This window comes from Culex pipiens, chromosome 2, assembly GCF_016801865.2.
Source record: "Culex pipiens pallens isolate TS chromosome 2, TS_CPP_V2, whole genome shotgun sequence".
Taxonomy (NCBI): Eukaryota; Metazoa; Arthropoda; class Insecta; order Diptera; family Culicidae; genus Culex; species Culex pipiens.
This window is the reverse complement of record NC_068938.1, coordinates 86853274-86872156: the sequence shown is the minus strand read 5'-3', so window position 1 is coordinate 86872156 and position 18883 is coordinate 86853274. Positions and strand designations below refer to the sequence as shown.

Below are 18883 nucleotides of genomic sequence, written 5' to 3'. Positions count from 1 at the left end.
AGTATATTTAATTCAAAAAAAAAAAAAGATCTCTTTACAGTTTTTTGCAGCTCGTTTCAGAAAAATGCGTGCAACTCAATCTAAACATTTTTTAATTTTTTTCTTTGTTTTCAACAATGAGTTTTAGTTAATTTCGCACAATTTTCTAGAACAAAGCAAATTGTTTTACCCACATACTGACGAGATACAGGCTTGGGATCAAGTGTCCCCGGGGATCAGTCTCCCCACTCTCCCCTACAGCAAAAAAACCAACCTTAAGACATTCCTTTCGTTTTGCTTCCGATCCGATCTCTTTATCCGTTCTGTCTACACAAACAATTTGAGGTCAAAATAGATGGTGGAATAAAAATGGGATACAAGACTTTTCTGTTGGGTTTGGTTGGTGAGTAACAAATGGATTACATTAGTATTCTCACCCACACTTTGGGGATTAGATATGTCTATGATTTTTATCGCACGCGGTCGACCTGAATCCCGGGGACTTTCAGAGAGGCATCAATCCGGAACGGAATTACTAAGCAAACAAGTTGGAAACACGATTAGGGTCGATGGGACACATACGCATCTTTTGTCGGAGTTGCTTGACATGTAATTTAAAAGGCAAACTATTTCAAAACAATAAAGCCATCGATTCAACCGAAGTAAACAGAATGGCAATCACAAGGGTAAATCTCTTTCGATGGCATTTCTGGAGAGATCTAATTACACTATAAAGGACTCAACAAGGTCAATTATGCCATCTGACCTTCTAAAAAGCTCTGAATCCTCTTCACTCGCACATAAATACTCTAGAGACTGTCCTGCCTCACATATGCAAATAACACCGATCCTAAGGGATCCACCTTCTAGGACGACAAGGGTCACCCACTCCTGTAAAGCTTCTTATTTGCATTACAAAGACGACCGGTTATCCTTTATTGTGGTACAACGATTACTCGAGTCTGTCTCTGAATGGTTGTTGTTCAAGGGTTTCCGCTACTGTTCCGCAAACTTCCCACACAACCACCCAAGAAAATCCTAAAATGAACATCCTCTGACAGTGTCCTTGTCCTCTCTCTCGCAAACTAAATCCCTTTACAATAAAGGGGAAAGTAGTTTGAGATCCAACTTCAAGTACAACAATGGCAAACAACACTATCGCCCACGTCACGAGACCGGTTTAAGCTTCTTCAAAAAGGATAGCTGTTACCTGTGGGAAGAATCCGTTCCCGGGAACCAAGCTTCGAATAGTTGGTTGGCTTCCCTTTTTGTGGTCCGGGTGGTTCCAGGAAAATTCAACCATTTCCCACAACACAGCAGCAGTGCTGAAACCAGAACCTGGTGCGTTGTAAATTTACACTTGGAGCCCATAAAAGGGCTACAATCTGGTGGCCATTATTTGTTCTGTGCACCGCACCAGGAACAACGAGCTGAAACAAGTTGGCCACACTGTCTTTCAGCAGGACGGTGAAATTTCCGATAGTTCAGCATCTAAAAGCTACGCAACAAAAAAGAAACAGATTCTTGAACCAGCGGGGTCGCACTGTACTGCCGCCGGTGTGTATTGTTGCTTCAGACATCACCAAAACCGCAAAACCGCAGCTTCCGATGTAATCTTTGGATGTGGCCCAGGCAATAATGGTCTTCAAATGCCCCTTTTCGTTGAGTTGACCGGGAGCGTAAAATTAGGATCCAGGAGTTCAACAAGAAGAGAGTTTAATGGACAAATGATGCCCTTTCTTTTCCATTTTTTTTGATATCTCGGTACGACCCTTTTCATTTTTGAACATGCGAAAAATAGGTGTTTTTCAATAATTTGCAGACTGAAACGGTGAAGCTATAGAAATTTGGTGTCAATGTATGTAAATGTATGTAAAATTGGACGCCCGATTTGATGGCGTACACAGAAAAAAAAATCATGGTAATATTACATCTGGGAAAGGGTACATCTTTTATGTCAGAAAAAAGGTGTAATTTTTCCTCTGGAAATATGTAATTTTTCCACTTTTCTAGTGTAATGTCACTTTTTCAGTCTAAATTGAGGTAAAATTACATCATAAAAGAGGTAATATTCAACCTTCCAAAATTACAGCTTCCAAATTTACATTATTATTTTCTGTGAATATAAAAAAAATCGAAGCGTCGGAAAATACGGAGCGTCGGATCGAGGTGCTCTTTGTTGCGTTGGGTTCGTATAAGCCCAAGGAAGGTTTATATGCTAAAAAAATCCCACTTTGGCCACTCTGGGACCGATTCCGGAGCATCTGCAGATTGTATGGGAAAATTTACGTAAATCAAATTTTGATCGCAGGAGGCTGAATAAGCAAACAAACTAAAAACGTCAAGAAACAAAAAAAGTCAAGACGAAGTTTGTCGGGTAAGGCTTGTTTATAACCAAAAAAAATCGTTTTTAAATTTCTTGATTCTTCTAACTTTGCAGGGCTACTTTTTTAGAGTGTAACAATGTTGTAGAGTAGACAAGTACAACAATGTTTATATATAAAAATAAGGGGTTTGCTTGTAAGGAACCATCCCTAAACCACGTGGATACTTATTCTGGTGATTTTCGGGCTGACTTGAGGGTGACAAAAACTTTAAATAAAATTAGGGAGAGTTGTTTTTAAAGCACACAAAATCATCACATCTGGATTGGTTGTAAATAATTTGATGCACCGGATCTAAACAAAACCAAAAAATAATAATCAAAATACCTATGAATATCATGGCTAAAACCGCTGTCCTGATTCTCCCAAGGTAACGGTATAAATATTAGGGTGGGTACGTTTTTCAAAAAGTTCTCGGATCAAGTTTAAGTATGGTTCCCCTTGTAGGGCATGCCCATAGGGACTTTCATGCCAAATATCAGCTCATTTGGTTGTAAACTGGCTGCGCGCATCAGGGTTAAAGTTTACATGGGAATTACTATGGGAAATTGGAACTTTTTGTTCAAACGCTCCTACAGGTCTGGGAAAATCACGCGCCAACTTCTGGTATGGTCAGGCCTATGGGAAATGGTCTGGAGAACACTTTTCCCGAAGAGAGCTTATGGATTCGTTGTCCCTAGACCTGGCGCATCGGCAAACAATCCGATGTCTCCGGAATCAACGGTTTTCCCTCAAAAAGCATCAAATTTTTCTTAGCATGCTGTGAAAGCTTGATGAACACCGCGACGCCATCTGTCAGACAGCTACCACGTGGGTGTAAATCTGATGAATATTCATCAAAAAGTAATGAAAATTCATCATTTTTTACCTTAGATCAATTTTTTACACAAAATCTGTAACCATTTCCTGATGAATATTACCAACATTTTTTATGCAGTATGAGCAATTCCAGCTCAAATCAGGATTTTTTCTGGTACTTTTGAACTCGACCCTCTCCGATTTCAATGAAACTTTGTAAACATGTTATCCTAGGCCTATATAATTCATTTTTGTGTATATGGAGCCAATAGTACTCGAGAATAACATTTGAGAAGGGCGTAAAGTATTTAAATATTTTAGTATTTTGCAATTTAAAAATTACGGTATCTCTAAGCCGTTGCATCGTATCAAAAAGTGGTCAAAGACAAACTTGTAGGAAATTGGACGGGCTTTCTGATAAAAATACACTGAAACAAAAATACACGCCTCTTTTATGTCATTTTTCAATTTTTAAGTTTATAAGTTTTTTCGCTCAAAATTTTTGAGGAAATACCCTAAGATGTTACCAAAAGACTGACGAAAAATGCAGGAAATCGTTTACTAAAACTGTTTTTTTGAAAAGTGGTCTAAACGTCAAAATTTTTGAAAACCAGTAGTGGGAATCGATTTTTCAGACAATTTTACATAAAAGTCTCCATATTAACCATTGTCCTATGTCCAATCCTTGGGAAGATACAGCGGTTTTAAAAATAAAAATGTTGAAAAAACGGGATTTTTGGTGGTTTTTGGCATTTTCTATATGACAGACTTGGTTTTTAAGTCTCGTAAATATTTTTACCGGAAAGCTCGCCCAATTTCCCATAAGTTTGCCTTTGACAGCTTTTTGATTTATATCGTTTTTATATTTACGTAATCAAATTTACTATCCTGGTTTCTACCACACTGAAAAAAAAATTCTATTTTCAGTTATAAGCAATTTAATTAAGCTTATATCTGTAAGCCCTTACATCCAATTGAAATGCTGTCAAAGGCAAACTTATGGGAAATTGGACGAGCTTTCCGTTAAAAATATTTACGAGACTGAAAACCCAGGTATGTCATATAGAAAATGTCAAAAACCACCAAAAATCCCGTTTTTTCAACATTTTTATTTTTAAAACCGCTGTATCTTCCCAAGGATTGGACATAGGACAATGGTCAATACGGAGACTTTTATGTAAAATTGTCTGGGGAATCGATTCCCACTACCGGTTTTTAAAAACTTTGACGTTTAGACCACTTTTCAAAAAAACAGTTTTAGTAAATAATTTTTGTATTTTTTTAGGAGAGACATACCATCCTGCATTTTTCATCAGTCTTTTAGTAACATTTTAGGCTATTTCCTCAAAAATTTTGAACGAAAAAAATCGTGACATCACCTTCAAATTTAAGTTTTAGACTTAAAAATCAAAAAATCTCATAGATGTGGAGTGTATTTTTGTTTCAGTGTATTTTTTTCAGAAAGCCCGTCCAATTTCCTACAAGTTTGTCTTTGACCACTTTTTGATACGACGCAACGGCTTCGAGATACAGTAATTTTTAAATTACAGCATACAAAAATATTTAAATACCTTACGCCCTTCTCAAAAGGTTATTCTCGAGTACTATTTGCTCCATATGCACAAAAATGGCTTATATAGGCCTAGGATAACATGTCTACAAAGTTTCATTGAAATCGGAGAGGGTCGGGTACAAAAGTATCAGAAAAATTCCTGATTTGAGCTGGAATTGCTCGTATGTGTTATCATTATAATCATGTTATCATATAACTTATCTTTGATGGTACACTTTTCAAGGTCCAATTTACTTATTATTTTCTGATATTTGCAATAAAAATAATATCAAAATTTCGTTCAAATCATAAATTTTTAAGAATTTTTATTTTGAAAGATCAGAAAATTTTGAAAAAGTTTCACTTTTTAACATTGAAAATCGGACAAATAGTTTCCGAGATATCAGTTAACACATTAAAAAATATTTTTAACCGATTCGATTCTTTGTGAGGCTGTATTTCAATAACCTTTTTGTCCGATTTTCGAATTTCCAGTGGAAAAAATGTAGGAAATTTTCCAGTTTTTCAAAAATATTTTTTCATGGGATTCATTTCTTTTTTTTTTTTTTTTTTTCTTAACTTATTTTTATTAGGTCCTTTTAGGTGATGTGACCAGGTTGGGACCGAGGATCAGTAAAACAATATATAATAACAAAAAAAAAACTCCTTAAATTCCATACTTGGAGATCATGTAACTGACGAGGGTTACTTGGTCCAAGCGGGTCTTGCAGGTGGATTCATTTCTGTTATACTATTATTATCCTATTTTTCTATCAATAAAAAAATGTACAGTACGTTTCGATTGTAAATTCGATTTTGCTCTTAAACATGTTTTCTAATATTTTTTTGTAAAAATATCGATATTTTCAAAAAAGGTACTATTTTTGCAAAAAAAAAAATCATATCTCAAAAACCAAATTTTGCACCATCACCATGAGTCAAAAGATGTCTTTTTAGTCCCCTAAAACATCTCAAAAATTTGAAAATTGAAAAATTTGTTTTTTTTTTTTGGTAATTCAACTATAAGTCAAAAAAAAGTTTAATGAAGAAATGTAGAATTTTTTTCAAGCACCTATTTGTTTCTAAAAAGCCCTAATTCTTTTTCAAAATACAGAATTTCATACATATACATACCCATTTTGTATGACCAGCCCCCAACATTGTATGGAAAAACTAATGATGCATGGACAAAATTTCATCCAAATCAAAAAAATTAAATTGAAAAATCTTGAAAAAATGTGCGATATTGTTGGGAATTACTACTTATGCAAATGATCCAATGACAATTTCATTCAACCTTTTGTCACGGAAATGAAACGAGCCCTGATTTCCTGAGTGCACATTGTAAAGCAAAACTTATTTCACGCCGTTTCTCGTCCCATTTCCCAGCCCGTCAAACGACCACGGATGTCAAGATGTTTGAGCCATTTTAAGGGCGTGAGAGTGGCTGGATGGGTGGCACGGCAAAAATACGATTAAGAAACAAGCGTTTCGTCTCGTCAATGGGCTCGATAAATGACGAAAACATCCGTGCGCACTCGATAATAATGATGCTCTTGCTGTCCTGACCATGCTCCGTGAAGCCTTCTAGGAACACGGAAGACGTGAAATTGGATATTATGTATTCTTGCTATTAAAACAAACAAAAAGAAATGAACATCACTTAGCTAAATTTCTCAATAATCATTGGGTAATTCTCCGCCAACTCACACAGCAGTTGCCCCGACCCCTCTTCGATTTGCGTGAAACTTTGTCCTAAGGGGTAACTTTTGTCCCTGATTACGAATCCGAGGTCCGTTTTTTGATATCTCGTGACGGAGGGGCGGTACGACCCCTTCCAATTTTGAACATGCGAAAAAAGAGGTGTTTTTCAATAATTTGCAGCCTGAAACGGTGATGAGATAGAAATTTGGTGTCAAAGGGACTTTTATGTAAAATGAGACGTCCGATTTGATGGCATACTCAGAATTTCGAAAAAAACGTATTTTTAATAAAAAAACACTAAAAAAGTTTTAAAAATTCTCCCATTTTCCGTTACTTGACTGTAAAAATTTTGGACCATGTCATTTTATGGGAAATTTAATGTACTTTTCGAATCTACATTGACCCAGAAGGGTCATTTCTTTATTCAGAACAAATTTTTTTATTTTAAAACTTCGTGTATTTTTTCTAACTTTGCAGGGATATTTTTTAGAGGGTAACAATGTTTTACAAAGTTGTAGAGCAGACAGTTACAAATATGTTGATATATAATCATAAGGGGTTTGCCTATAAACATCACGAGTTATCGCGATTTTACGAAAAAAAGTTTTGAAAAAGTTGGTCGTCGTCGATCATGGCCGTTCATGGTCACCTGCGACAGACACGTACGACGAAACAAAGAGAAACGCAAAAAGTAACTTTTTCAAAACTTTTTTTCGTAAAATCGCGATAACTCGTGATGTTTATAAGCAAATTCCTTATGTCTATATATCAACATTTTTGTAATTGTCTGCTCTACAACTTTGCAGAATATTGTTACACTCTAAAAAATAACCCTGCAAAGTTAGAAAAAACACGAAATTTTAAAATGAAAATTTTTGTTCTAAATGAAAAAATGACCCTTCTGGGTCAATGTAGATTCGAATAGTACATTAAATTTCCCATCAAATGACATGTTCCAAAAATTTTTACAGTCGAGTAACGGAAAATGGGAGAATTTTTAAAACATTCTTAGTGTTTTTTTCGATGAAAAATACGTTTTTTCGGAATTCTGAGTACGCCATCAAATCAAGCGTCTAATTTTACAGTAAAGTCCCTTTGACGCCAAATTTCTATCTCATCACCGTTTCAGGCTGAAAATTATTGAAAAATACCTCTTTTTTCGCATGTTCAAAAATGGAAGGGGTCGTACCGCCCCTCCGTCACGAGATATCAAAAAACGGACCTCGGATTCGTGATCAGGGACAAATTTACCCCTTAGGACAAAGTTTCACGCAAATCGAAGAGGGGTCGGGGCAACTTTTCCCGATTTCGTGTGAGTTGGTAGAGAATTACCCCATTAACAAATCATTTCAAACAACATATCTTCAAAGAAGACCATTCAATTTTCTTTAAAGCTTTTTTAAAAATGAGTAGGCTTTCAAAAATAACATGTAAATTCAACCAGTTAAAAAAAATGTTAACAAAAAATGGAGTCTATGAAATGTCAGACACCTCTCAAAAATCATTCATTAAATTTATGTTTTGCCAATATCTCGAGAAATAGTGAGTATACAGTTTATCTCAGTGAGTGCTCCTAAGATAAACGCTTTGATGATGATACTTCTTTTTATTATCCCTTCATTTAGGAGAAGCAGTTTGAGTGTTGCTTTTGCAACAACAGCAAAATTATCACCGAGAGAAATCTCAATTGAGTTTGATCATCAGTGATATTTTGCAACAGGAACCATGAAATGATGATATTCCAAAATCAAAAGTACCCGGAATTTCCGTGCAAAGCTGCCGCCGCCGTTGGGTTGATGAGATGTTTAATTTGGCATGAATTGGATTCCGACTCCACCCACAACAAGGACCACGTGGCGGTGGTCGTTGATCCTTAATGGCGTTGTCGGACGGTTTTGTTCGACGCTCACCGGACCGTGGCTAACGCTTTGAAGATGGCGGCAACCGACCGACCGTAAGTGGTTCCGAGGGCCACAAGATTTGAATATGAAAGGAAAAATCATAGCCCGGAAAGGAAGAAGTCCCGCGGGCTATGACTGCTTGACTTTTTTTTCGTTTTTCTTCTTCTTGGTATGGTTCAGCGAGGTTCGATTTCGCGTTCAGTGGATTTCAGTCATGGGTAAATTTATTAATCTGATATGGGGGAAGAAAAAAACGCAGCTGAGGATGGGCAATAAATAATCGCGACGACATCGATAAATTTTATTCCACTAAGCTTTTGGCATGTTGAATGGGTTCGTTTGGTTGTGGTGGATGTGTGTATCGTTTGGGTTATTAGCTTCTTGGATTTATGGAGCAATTTTCATGCTATATGTTGTAACTGTAAAAGATAACATTGAATACTTAGAGTTGCGCTTTGCAATGACACTTTAAAAATGTATTCAAATCGTAAAAAATGGCTAAATAATAGAGGCGATTTGGTTGCGCAATAAATAGTTTCCAATTTTAAATTTGGATTATTTAAACTTGTTATAATTAAGAAGATTCTGTTATTCAGTCTACGGAGGTAAACAACACGTCTTATCAACAACTTTGCTGCACAAACATGTCCATAATTAATCCGAGGATTCGTGGGATTCATTGTAAAGAAAAATAACACGTGTTGATGGATTAAGCATTTAAATACTTCCCCAATTAACTTATTACTAATTCAACCACTCAGCTTATCTTCCCAAAGGCTTCCGGTTGATCATCATATTCTTTGCTAAGAAAACCCCCCACCCTCTCAAAGCCATAAAGTAATTAATGATGCACATAACCTCATCTCCGCACACGGCACCACCCAATCAGCAAACATAACCTGCACCACCACGCATAAAATTAGCAAACCCAGCTTGACTCCTGTCAGCCGGGGCTTGCATAATAAATGGATTTATGGCTTTATCGCTCCGGTGGCGACGAACCAATCCACATCCTGTGAGGCTCGACCTCTACCGGGAGGCGGAAGCTGAAACTATTACTCTTGACATGGCCTCCGGTGGCATGACCCCATGACTCCTCCTGCCAAGACACTCTATCGAGATTTAAATGGAAAACTTTCCTAACGACTTCCGGCCCCGAGTGAGCCGGATTACCGAAACTTTTGCAATTTCTGCAACGCCCCTCCCCAACTCTCTCCCTAAACCCTCTCAGACTCGTACGAGAAGGGTTTTGCGTTTCTACCAAAATATGCAACCAACGGACCGGAGTGCGTGTTGACAGCCCTTGGCCCTTTGGGCGGGTTGTACCGTACATTGTATACCATGCTACAAGTCCACCGTGGACACATGTTTGCAACTTTATTAAATTAGGGCTTAACGTCTGCTGGAATGAAAGGAAGTATTGTTTACCAGGAAGTAATGGAGAACTTGGGAGGTGTACAACGTGTTACGGGTCAACTTGAAGCTGTTGCACAGCACCAACGTGTGACACGTGTAAACTTTATGGACATGAAATGCAGAAACTTTAAGAAATTCTGATTTCAAGGGCTACGGCATTGTAAAAACTATTTATGAGCAATTCTCTACGAAATCGGTCTTTTTTCTTCAATTTTTATTTTTGTATTTTTTAATCCGGCTGAAACTTTTTTGGTGCCTTCGGTATGCCCAAAGAAGCCATTTTGCATCATTAGTTTGTACATATAATTTTCCATACAAATTTGGCAGCTGTCCATACAAAAATGATGTATGAAAATTCAAAAATCTGTATTTTTTGAAAATTTTTTTTGATCGATTTTGTGTCTTCGGCAAAGTTGTAGGTATGAAAACGGACTACACTGGAAAAAAATGATACACAGTAAAAAAAGGTGATTTTTTATTTAACTTTTTATCACTAAAACTTGATTTGCAAAAAAACACTATTTTTATTTTTTTTACTTTTTGATATGTTTTAGAGGAAATAAAATGCCAACTTTTCAGAAATTTCCAGGTTGTGCAAAAAATCATTGAGCGAGTTATGAATTTTTGAATCAATACTGATTTCTTTAAAAAATCGAAATATTGGTCGCAACATTTTTTCATCTTCATTTCTCGATGTGAAATCAAATTTGCAATCAAAAAGTACTTTACTGAAATTTTGATAAAGTGCACCGTTTCATGTTAAATCCATTTTTAGGTGACTTTTTTGGAAATAGTCACAGTTTTCCATTTTTTTAATTAGTGCACATGTTTGCCCACTTTCGAAAAAAATATTTTTGAAAAGCTAAGAAAATTCTCTATATTTTGCTTCTTCGGACTTTGTTGATACGACCTTTATATGAAACATTTGTAAAATTTTCTGATCTTTTCAAAAACAATATTTTCAAAATTTTCAAATCAAGACTAACATTTTAAAAGGGCGTAATATTGAATGTTTAGCCCTTTTGAAATGTTAGTCTTGATTTGAAAATTTTGAAAATATTTTGAAAATATTGTTTTCGAAAAGATCGAAAATTTTTACAAATGTTTCATATATTAACATTGAAAATCGGACCATTAGTTGCTGAGATATCGACATTGAAAAATAGTGGACTGTTTGGGTGAGACTTAGAAAACATCAATTTTCCTGTTTTTAAACCTTTGCATTTCAATATCTCAGCAACTAAAGGTCGTATCAACAAAGTCCAAAGAAGCAAAATATAGAGAATTTTCTCAGCTTTTCAAAAATCACCTAAAAATGGTTTTAACATGAAATCGGTGCACTTTATCAAAATTTCACTAAGGTACTTTTTGATTGCAAATTTGATTTTACATCGAAAATTTTTTGCGACCAATATTTCGATTTTTCAAAGAAATCAGTAATGATTCAAAAATTCATAACTCGGTCAATGATTTTTTACACAACCTGGAAATTTCTGAAAAGTTGGCATTTTATGTCCTCTAAAACATATCAAAAAAAAATTAAAATAGTGTTTTTTTGCAAATCAAGTTTTAGTGATAAAAAGTTAAATAAAAAATTCACCAATTTTTTTTTACCGTGTATCATTTTTTTCCAGTGTAGTCCGTATTCATACCTACAACTTTGCCGAAGACACCAAATCGATCAAAAAATTCCTTCAAAACAGATTTTTACAGATTTTTGAATTTTCATCCATCATTTTTGTATGGACAGCTGCCGAATTTGTATGGAAAATTATATGGACAAACTAATGATGCAAAATGGCTTCTTTGGGCATACCGAAGGCACCAAAAAAGTTTCAGCCGGATTAAAAAATACAAAAAAAATCGAATGACCGAAATCCTACAGAACTGCTCTTATAATGATTCAAAAAATATTCTATGCATCCAATTTGTTGAAAAGATAATCTCTGTAAAACACTTCAGTGCTCAAAGCCACAACCGACTCTTGGACATAACATTTTTACTAAACAAAATCTGTTAAGAAAATTGTGTTTAACTTTACCGAATTTTCATCAACTGTAAATTTTCATTGAACGATATAGCTATCTAAACTTTTCTCAGATTTCAGATTCACTCCAGAGTAATTTCCCAAAATATCATTAAAACGCGTCTGATGATCAACTCATAAACCAAAACAGTATCGAAAAGTATTACACTTTAGTAACAGTGCTGAAAAGTTACATTTCAGCACTTACATGCTGTCATTCTGAATTGAATTGAAAAATTGAATTAATGAATTTAATTGAATTGAAAAGTTCATAATAGCTCCATTAGAGTGCTAAAAAATTCAACTTTTCAACAATTGTATCGATTTTGTATCGATATTTTAGGGATCATGCGCCATCAAATTTGAAATTTAGAAAATTTCTTAGGCAAAATAAAGCATTTTCGCCAAATTAGAGTAAGATCGGTTACGTTTAGGGGTCGCTGGAGATCGTTGAAACTGGGGGAAACAAAACTTTTTATAAAAAAAAAACACCTTCAAATCACAAATCACTTTTCAGGATAAACTCGGATCGTTTTTGCACTCATAAACAAAATTGTAGAGCATTAAATTTCACATTAAAATATCTCACCTGACGAAATTCAGTCACAATAAACATCGACATTCCGGAAAAAAATGCTTTAATTTTACCTTTCCCAACATTAAAAATTGCATGCAAAATTCAACGCAGCCCTTAATCCTTTACAGCTTTGGCTAAAACTTGACACAGATGCTTAATTTTCCCCAAGATTTCAAGCCAGAGGGTGCCACCTTGGGTTGTTCAATATTTTCATTTTTCGTTGTCATCCTATTTACAGTTATGGCAGCTGTCCAATCTGAATCTTTCGAAGGAATTTTCCGATTGATTTATGCGATTGATGCACCAAGCCTTCGGCAAATTTGTAGTTATCGAAAAATAGGTACAGGGATTTTTTTTCCGATTTTTGAAGCGAGTTGTTTTCACACAAAAACAACTTCGCAAATAAAGCATTTTTTTGATCAAGGAAAAAAAATTCTTCGAAAAAAAATAAATATCACTCTTAGAACGTTTATTCCATTTATTGTATAAAATTTAATTTGCAATCGCAACATACACTTAATTAATTTGCAATCGCAACATAACGCTAATTTATTATAAATTAATAATAGGAATATTTTGATTTTAAAGTCTAATAATTTTACAATTATGCAAATATTGTTTCCAATAGAAGAGAAAATAGCTATAATTTTCACTTTTGAACTTCAAAAAAGTACATATAGTTGTTGAGATACAGCCTTGCAAAAAATAAAAATTGATGCAATTAAATTACCGTAAAATGGGATGACTTTGATGACTGGGGTGACATTGACAGGTTTAATTTTTTTTCGGCAAAATCAAGAGTACCGTAATCTGGGGTGAATCGGGACTACGGTCTGAATAGGGACAGCAGTTTTTTGAGCACCTAAAGCTTTTAAATTTGGAAATGGATGTACACACTTAAGGCCTGAGTCTGTTCTAACCAAACACCAACCAGAAAAATCAAAATATTGTGCTCCAACATGGTTAAAAATGCTGTCCCAATTCACCCCATGTGCCCCGATTGACCCCAGTTTACGGTACAAATTAAATAAAACTGAACGTGTTAGAGAAATGTTCGAATTACTTCTAGAAAAAGATTTCATAAAATTTTGATAACTTGAAAAGTAAGTTAACTGTAATTTAGAAAATGTTGATAAATTTAGAAAATGTTGATGAATGATGAATGATTTTGAATCGGAAAACGAAATACATTGTCGGATTAATCTTATTTGTTTTTGAAACATAATTCGAAAACATTTTCAAATTTATAGGCATTTTTAGTATAACTAATTTCATATAAATTGTGACTTTTGATTCGTGCTTCGAATTAAGTTTAAAATGCAATATGGATCGTATTTATTTAAACAAAACTAATGAATTTCTGGCAAATTCTGACTTTCTAACAATGTTACCTAAAATTTATGTGTATTTTGTTAAATAGGTCATAAACTTAGTTAACTAAATATAAACATAGATTTTTTTTCTCTAAAATTTTATGAATAACTTCAGTAAAATTATAATTTGCACACCATAAATCTGATTTTAACAAGAAAAACTATGACAGTCACCCCAAAATTCATAATAATAATAATTTTAGAGGCCAAAATTACAAATTCGTCATTTATCGAAACCCCAGAGATTTTATGTTTTGTATAAATTTTGTTTCTAGAAAATTAAATTGTGTTTATTTTTTGTGAGCATTTTTGCACATATGTAATGTACTTTTGGACTTTTGGACTTTTGGCCAGTTCGTTCGGATTTTTTTCTGGCCAAAAGTATATGACACCGCGCTTTTCGCACGACCCCTCGAAAATTCAAACCGCTGAAACTTTGTTTGTTATCAATAGATTTGGCTGAAATTTGGAGTAATATTGAGAAACTATCTCAAGATTAAGTTGGTCCGATCAATATCGTCAAAATAGTGAATGTCGGTTAAAAATCGTATTTTTGACGAAAATGTCAATGGGTAATTCTCTACCAACTCACACGAAATCGGGAAAAGTTGCCCCGACCCCTCTTCGATTTGCGTGAAACTTTGTCCTAAGGGGTAACTTTTGTCCCTGATCACGAAACCGAGGTCCGTTTTTTGATATCTCGTGACGGAGGGGCGGTACGACCCCTTCCATTTTTGAACATGCGAAAAAAGAGGTGTTTTTCAACAATTTTCAGCCTGAAACGGTGATGAGATAGAAATTTGGTGTCAAAGGGACTTTTATGTAAAATTAGACGCCCGATTTGATGGCGTACTCAGAATTCCGAATAAACGTATTTTTCATCGAAAAAAACACTAAAAAAGTTTTAAAAATTCTCCCATTTTCCGTTACTCGACTGTAAAAAAATTTGGAACATGTTATTTTATGGGAAATTTAATGTACTTTTCGAATCTACATTGACCCAGAAGGGTCATTTTTTCATTTAGAACAAAAATTTTCATTTTAAAATTTCGTGTTTTTTCTAACTTTGCAGGGTTATTTATTAGAGTGTAACAATGTTGTACAAAGTTGTAGAGCAGACAATTACAAAAATTTTGATATATAGACATAAGGGGTTTGCTTATAAACATCACGAGTTATCGCGATTTTACGAAAAAAAGTTTTGAAAAAGTTACTTTTTGCGTTTCTCTTTGTTTCGTCGTCCGTGTCTGTCGCGGGTGACCATGAATGGCCATGATCGATGACGACCAACTTTTTCAAAACTTTTTTTCGTAAAATCGCGATAACTCGTGATGTTTATAAGCAAACCCCTTATGTATATATATCAAAATTTTTTGTAATTGTCTGCTCTACAACTTTGTAGACCATTGTTACACTCTAAAAAATAACCCTGCAAAGTTAGAAAAAACACGAAATTTTAAAATGAAAAATTTTGTTCTAAATGAAAAAATGACCCTTCTGGGACAATGTAGATTCGAAAAGTACATTAAATTTCCCATAAAATGACATGTTCCAAAATTTTTTACAGGCGAGTAACGGAAAATGGGAGAATTTTTAAAACTTTTTTAGTGTTTTTTTCGATGAAAAATACGTTTATTCGGAATTCTGAGTACGCCATCAAATCGGGCGTCTAATTTTACATAAAAGTCCCTTTGACACCAAATTTCTATCTCATCACCGTTTCAGGCTGCAAATTATTGAAAAACACCTCTTTTTTCACATGTTCAAAAATGGAAGGGGTCGTACCGCCCCTCCGTCACGAGATATCAAAAAACGGACATCGGTTTCGTGATCAGGGACAAAAGTTACCCCTTAGGACAAAGTTTCACGCAAATCGAAGAGGGGTCGGGGCAACTGCTGTGTGAGTTGGCGGAGAATTACCCCAATAACTTTGAAACGATAATAGGTAGCTAAGTTTTTCAAAAAGCATCTGAAAGTAAGACATTCCGAACTACTTATAATGAAAATTTTATAAGGTTTTGTCGAAACATTTGATTTTTGAGAAAGAGTTGTCAAATCGTCCAATGTCTTATACTTTTGACAAGTACTGCAGTTTTTAAAATTTTTGTTGACCTTTATCCAAAATTGGGGTGGGGTTTCCTTGGCCGAAATGATTAGACCCGTATTTTTTGTTTGGATATCCGGGTGATCTACGCCTTGTTAGGGTGTTCCAAAAAATGTCAATTTTCGTCGATTTTTGCAAAAACCAAATTTTTCAAACAATCATAGCTTCTCACCATTTCAACCGAAAACAGCTTTGGTCGTATGTATTATCGTCTGTTAAAAATCAGCTACAGATTATGGTTTGTGTAGTGACTAAATTTTTTTTTTGAAATCTGACTACAAAAAATCAATTTCAGCCGTTCAAAAAAAACGTATGTAAATTTGTTGATGAATTATTCATCACTATTTATATCCAAACTCCCCCTAGTGGACCACGTGCAACGTACAGCAAGAGTATCGTAAAATTTCAATTTCCCACTCTCGTTCATCAAGAGTGATGCATATTTAAACAGACCCCTCCATTTCTCCGGAAGTGATTAAAAGCTTCACCAGTGGCATCATTTTGCCCCTGGTTGACGGTCATCAACCGTAATCCACCCCCCGTGGCAAACTGTCGAGAACATCTCCCTGTATCGATTGCCAGCCATCGATCACCCGCGCGAGGTGGGTTAAATAATTGAAAATTTGCAAATAGTGTTTCCGCATATCCGCGATATTTTGCATTCCGGAACGTGATGGGCGAGATCCGACAATACTCAGATTGAATGCTTCCCAAATGTGTCAAACCACGAGGACATACCAATTTCACGCATGAGAATGCCGAAAATGTGCAAATTGAAAATTGCGTCCCATTTTGGTCAACAGGCCTATTATGCCAAATTGGCAGTTGATTTTTCCCAGGAAATGAATGGGTGATGAAGAATAATTACCATGCTTGGGTTAAGTGGGGTTATTTTGTGGAAATGCTTAAATGAGTTGCAAAACAAGAATTAAAGATAATCAAAATTGATCCTCAAAGTATATCTTGGTTTTCCGCGCACAAAGCCTAATTAATATTGAAGTTTGATATTAAAATCATCTGCAAAACTATTCTCCCTTCTTCCCGGACACAAAACTTTATTCAAATCAGCAAGACTATTGTGCATCCAAAGTTTCCCTGCAATCAACTTTTCACAAGGAAGAAAAGCTTATCCAGTGGCTCGAGAGACAATTGCTCCGGCATTCAAAGTAGGAACTTTTCCCAAGTTTCATCTTAAACAATCAAAACTTCAGTATTGTTGGACTTGTCTCAAAGAAGGGACGCCATGGTCATTGCAAAACAACTCTCCCCACCACCTTCCCTCAACCCATCGACATTTAACGCTCGTTTATAACTATGTTGCAGCCCAAGTCCCCGAGCCGAGATTGATAATATTTTTCCTTCCTGGTTTTCTTTTTCTTTTTTTCGCACTCTTCTCCTTAGATATCCCAAGCCCGGAACGAGAAATCCGACAATCACGCTGCGAGTCGCCGATCTGGCGGATCCCAAGAGCATACGAACCCGGGAACTGACGCCGCCGCCGATCCTGCTGAATCAGTAAGTGATTTTGTGCTACTGCTACGTATAGGTTAGGATGTAACAAAACGGGTCAATTTTGCGGGCATTTCAGGGCATGATCCCCTAGGTGTACTGAGCCCGAATCCCAAATATGAGCTTGATTGGTTGCGACAGGACCTGGCGCTTTGACTTTGAATTTTAAATGGGATTTAACCCGTAAAATCGGTGCGTTAAGGATTTTTGCATTTTTCAAAAACCTCATGAGCTCAAAATTCGTTTTCCAGGGAACAACTTTGCCGAAAAGTGCGAAATGATGACCCGTTTTGTTACATCCTAGTATAGGTACATCCAGCTGAGGCGTTACTTTATCGAAAGGAATGCGGTATTCCAAAAGTGACATTTTTGATATTGTTCTTTTTTTAAATTGCCAGAACAAAAAAAAATTATAATCACCCATTGATTGTATTTAGGTGGGTTTCTTTTTAAAGTCTAATGATGTTCTACAAAGCTGTAAAGCAGACAATATAATTATATGCATAAGGCCACTAACTGTGATTTTTTCCTTACCTTATTTTCGACTCAAATCCCGATGGTTTGTCACCAACTGTTGTCAAACGAACGGGGTCATCTTTTACCCGGAGTTCACACACAATACCAAACGTTTGTTTTGATAGTGTACGTGAGCGCCGTGTAAAAGGTGACAGTTCGTCACTTTTTAGTTTGACTTTATCAAACCAACGTGGTACAAACTAAAAAGTGTCAAACGAAAAAGTGACCAACCACCGGGGGTTGAGTGTACTACGGAATTTAATGATAAAAATATCTACTGTTTTAAATTGAATTGTTTTTTATTTGACCAACGCTTTTGCTGACTGCATATTTTTATTTAACTGACAGTTTGATTTTTGAAGGATAATCTGGATAGTTTTCCGGGTTTTCCTCAGTCAAAAGTTGATTAACAAGTTCTTTTCAAATTCCTTACAAAGTATATGTATCCAATAAAAGATCCAGAGGCTATCCAAAGCTTGTGGAAACCTGTGAAAAACTGAATTACCGTCATCTGGAGTGAATCGGGACTACAGTCTGAATAGGGACAGCAGATTTTTAAAGCAGCTGAAAGCTTGAAATTTGGAAATCGATACACTATTTTTGTTAATCTTTATCTGTTCCGAAACCAATCAAAAATATTCAAATATGGCACAGTAACGAGGCTAAAACAGCTGTCCCAATTCGCCCCATGTGTCCCGATTCGCCCCTGATGACGGTAAGAAATGTGGAGTTTTTTTGTTTTTCTTATATGGTCCAATAAACCAAATTTTCAGTTTTTGCTTTTTGGGTGTTTTTTAATACCCCTGACTCAAGGCAGTTTCAAACACACTCAAAAAGCATAAAACTGAAAATTTGGTTTATTGGACCTTTTCAAACAAAACTAAAGAAATGTGAATTTTAAATGGGATTTAACCCATATTTTTTTAGTGAAGCAAATCAAATGTTTGTTACAATCGATTTGTAGAGCAAATTTTTTTTTAATTTTATTTTTAAATGTCAGAATATATTCTAAAACATCTATATTTAGCCTCATTGTTAAAGTGA

At 35.3% G+C, this 18883-nt stretch overlaps 1 protein-coding gene across 2 annotated transcripts in view; it reads left to right on the top strand.

Moving 5' to 3' along the window:
* Window positions 1-18883, top strand: part of LOC120417363 (inactive dipeptidyl peptidase 10) — a 401896-nt gene that overhangs the window by 363999 nt on the left and 19014 nt on the right. For both annotated transcript variants that reach the window (XM_039579377.2, XM_039579376.2), the window contains one exon: window positions 17216-17329. In XM_039579377.2, the coding sequence (XP_039435311.1) occupies window positions 17216-17329 (114 nt within the window). The remainder of the gene's footprint in view (window positions 1-17215; window positions 17330-18883) is intronic.